The sequence below is a fragment of the Phoca vitulina genome, unplaced genomic scaffold (assembly GCF_004348235.1).
Source record: "Phoca vitulina isolate PV1807 unplaced genomic scaffold, GSC_HSeal_1.0 scaffold58, whole genome shotgun sequence".
NCBI classification, from domain to species: Eukaryota; Metazoa; Chordata; class Mammalia; order Carnivora; family Phocidae; genus Phoca; species Phoca vitulina.
This window is the reverse complement of record NW_022589761.1, coordinates 7,199,495-7,202,959: the sequence shown is the minus strand read 5'-3', so window position 1 is coordinate 7,202,959 and position 3,465 is coordinate 7,199,495. Positions and strand designations below refer to the sequence as shown.

Genomic DNA, 3,465 nt, shown 5'->3' with positions numbered 1-3,465 from the left:
AGAGCAGGGAGCCTGATGCGGGGCTCGATCCCAGGACCCTGGGACCATGACCTGAGCTGAAGGCAGACGCTTAACAACTGAGCCACCCAGGCGCCCCCATAGTTTTTCTTCTTTTAGTAGTTTTTTTTCTTTTAATGGAGCTACTTGGCTATCATTTTGTTGATATATTATTTTTCCTTAAAGTAGTAATTAGAAAATGTGGAATAACAACTTCTGCTTTTGGAATTTGCTTTAGAAAAATCACCTCTCCTTGATTTTATAAAAAAGCTCCATAACTCTAAAGGAATTTCTTCTATAATTTGTTTGCAGTATGAATTATCTGGTGCAGCAAAATTTATGAGCTCTAAAATGGAGAGCTTCCTGCCCTTATTATATTCTAAAGCTTCTGTCATAGAATAAATTATCTGGTGTTCAAAAAGGGATAGATGGTAAAAACAAAACAAAAAGGGGGGCACCTGGGTGGCTCAGTTGGTTAAGCATCTGCCTTTGGCTCAGGTCATGATCCCGGGGTCTTGGGATTGAGCCCATCGGGCTCCCCATTCAGCTACACCCCCCATTCACTTGTGCGCATGTGCTCTCTCTCTCAAATAAATAAAATCTAAAACAAAAACAAAAAAGGGAATAGATGGTAATAAAATGCTTACATCTTACTGTACTCAAAAATATTCTTACCATTTGACTTCTCTAATAACATATAATAATGATGATAAGAGCAATAATAACAGATACTGAGTATCCGATACTGTCCAAAGGGAGTTGCATAATCATTTATAATTTAATCAATGTGGTATCATTACATATTTTACACAAAGAAACTGAGGCACAGAGAGGTTAAGTAACTTCTCCAATTTCACAGGAAATGGTGAAATAGAGATGGTGCTCAATAAAGGATATACTCCAGCATTCCATTCCAAGGTTATAGAGATTCTTAAAAATGTATAATGGGTTCCAGAAGTTATTTCTACATTCATTAATACAGGCTTTCTAAAAATGAGTTGATTTTGAGCACAAACAAAAGGATGTCCTAAATATGGGTTCTCTAACATTCCAGAGGTGTTGAAGACATTAAAGCCTTTCTTATATTAAATCATATTCAAGGCTTTTTCAATTATGAAGCCTCATATGTTGAGCAAGTTGTGAATGACGTCTAAAGTCTTTACCACATTGAACACACATATAAGGTTTCTCACCAGTATGGATCCTTTGATGTAGAGTAAGTTCTGAGCCACGACTAAAGGCCTTCCGACATTCCTTACATTCATAGGGTTTCTCACCGGAATGAGTTCTTAGATGTTCAGTAAGATGTGAGCCACGAATAAAGGCCTTCCCACATTGCTTACATTCATAGGGTTTTTCACCTCTATGAATTCTCTGGTGTTCACTAAGTTGTGAGCCATAAATAAAAGCCTTGTCACATTCCTTACATTTGTAGGGTTTCTCACCTGTATGAATTCTCTGGTGATATGTAAGTTGTGTGGCACGAAAAAAGGTCTTCCCACATTCCTTACATTCATAATGCTTCTCACCATGAATTTTCTCATGTTGAGTAAGATATGCACCACGAATAAAAGCCTTTCCACACTCCTTACATTCAAAGGGTTTCTCACCTGTATGAATTCTCTGATGTTCACTAAGTTGTTTGCCACAAATAAAGGCCTTCTCACATTCTTTACATTTGTAGGGTTTTTCACCTGTATGAATTCTCTGATGTTGAGTAAGATTAGAATTAGAAATAAAGGCTTTCCCACAGTCTTTGCATTTATAGGGTCTCTCACCTGTATGAACTCTCAGATGGTAAGTTAGTTGTGAGCCACGAAAAAAGGCCTTCCCACATTCTTTACATTCATAGGGTTTCTCACCTGTATGGATTCTCTGATGTTCATTAAGTTGGGAGGCACATAAAAAGGCCTTCCCACATTCTTTACATCTGTAAGGCTTTTCACCAGTATGAACTCTTTGATGATAAGTAAGGTGTGAACCAAGAATAAAGGCCTTTCCACATTCCTTACACTCATAGGGTTTCTCACCACTATGAATTCTCTGATGGTAAGTGAGTTGAGAGCCAAGGATAAAGGACTTCCCACATTCCTTACATTCATAGGGTTTTTCACCACTATGAATTCTCTGATGTAGAGTATACTGTGAACAATAACTAAAGGCTTTTCCACATTTCTTACATTCATATGGTTTCTCTCCTGTATGAACTCTCTGATGTTCAGTGAGCTGTGAACCGCGAATAAAAGCCTTCCCACATGCCTTACACTGGTAAGGTTTTTCATTAGTATGAATTTTCTGATGTTGAATCAGATCAGAACTACGGCCAAAAGCCTTCCCACATTCCATACACTCATAAGGCTTTTCACCATTCTGAATCCTCTGATGTTGAATATAGGCTGGCTTTTTGGGGAAGGTCTTCCTATGTTTCTTAACTTCGGAGTGTTTTTCTTTATTATGGCTTTTCTCATGTTGAGTAAGGCATGACAGGTAGTTGAAAGCTTGTTCACATTTCTTACATTTGTACAATTTTTCCTTGGTAGGATTTATCTGATGAAGAATAGGTGACATAGAATGGCTCTGAGTGGCCTTTTCTCCACAGGTTATTTTCATGTGCATGTAAAGTCCTTCCTGACTTTTCTGTTGACCCTCAAACTTTCCTTTGCCCTCCATCGTATCTCTAAGACCATTGTAATCAAGGTTATGACTGATAGGTTTCCTCATACTCTCCCATTGCAGTGATTCCATTTCATAAGCTCCCTTTTCTGGAGATGACTTTTTGGTCTCACAATTGGATTCCAAGTCTGGAAGATAACAAGAAAGCAAATTCCTGCTGCTTCTGTTTACAAGGAGAAATGAAACTTCTGAAGTAAAAATGGTAGAAAAAGTAAAAATTCTTATAAGAACAGAATGGCTTAAACAGTGCTGAAATATTTTGTGCAATTAAAATAAAAGGCACAAGGAGAAAACACAGAATAAGGGGAGTTTATAGGGAGGAAAGTAATTAGAGAAACAGTTTAAGTGTGTGGTTCTTAAACTTTGGAGTGGATTAGAATCCAACCAAGGAAGCTTATAAAATAACAGGAAAAACCATCCCCTGGAAACATTCGATCAAATGTCTGGGTAGATATCCAATCTATGAACAAGTCCTATTACCTCTCCTATTAAAGTTTATCAAGTATCTGACCATATCCACTACTATCGCCCTAGGCCAAACCACCTGTCTCTCACTGTAATAGCCTCTTGACTGGTCTCTGTTCTTTGAACTTGGCCCCTACCCTTTGTTCTTCACATAGAAGCCAGAAGAATTCTTTAAAACTGTAATTCAGGGGTGCCTGGGTGGCTCAGTCGTTAAGCGTCTGCCTTCGGCTCAGGTCATGGTCTCAGGGTCCTGGGATAGAGCCCTGCATCGGGCTCCCTGCTCAGCGGGAAGCCTGCTTCTCCCTCTCCCACTCCCCCTGCTTGTGTTCC

General features: G+C 38.9%; 1 protein-coding gene across 1 annotated transcript in view; it reads right to left on the bottom strand.

Moving 5' to 3' along the window:
- Positions 1-229: 229 nt before the first annotated feature.
- The window catches only part of LOC116623213, a 56,505-nt gene continuing 53,269 nt past the window's right edge, over positions 230-3,465 (bottom strand). Inside the window, exon 10 of the mRNA XM_032390153.1 lies at positions 230-2,798. Within this exon, the coding sequence (XP_032246044.1) occupies positions 1,105-2,798 (1,694 nt within the window). The 3' untranslated portion in view covers positions 230-1,104. The remainder of the gene's footprint in view (positions 2,799-3,465) is intronic.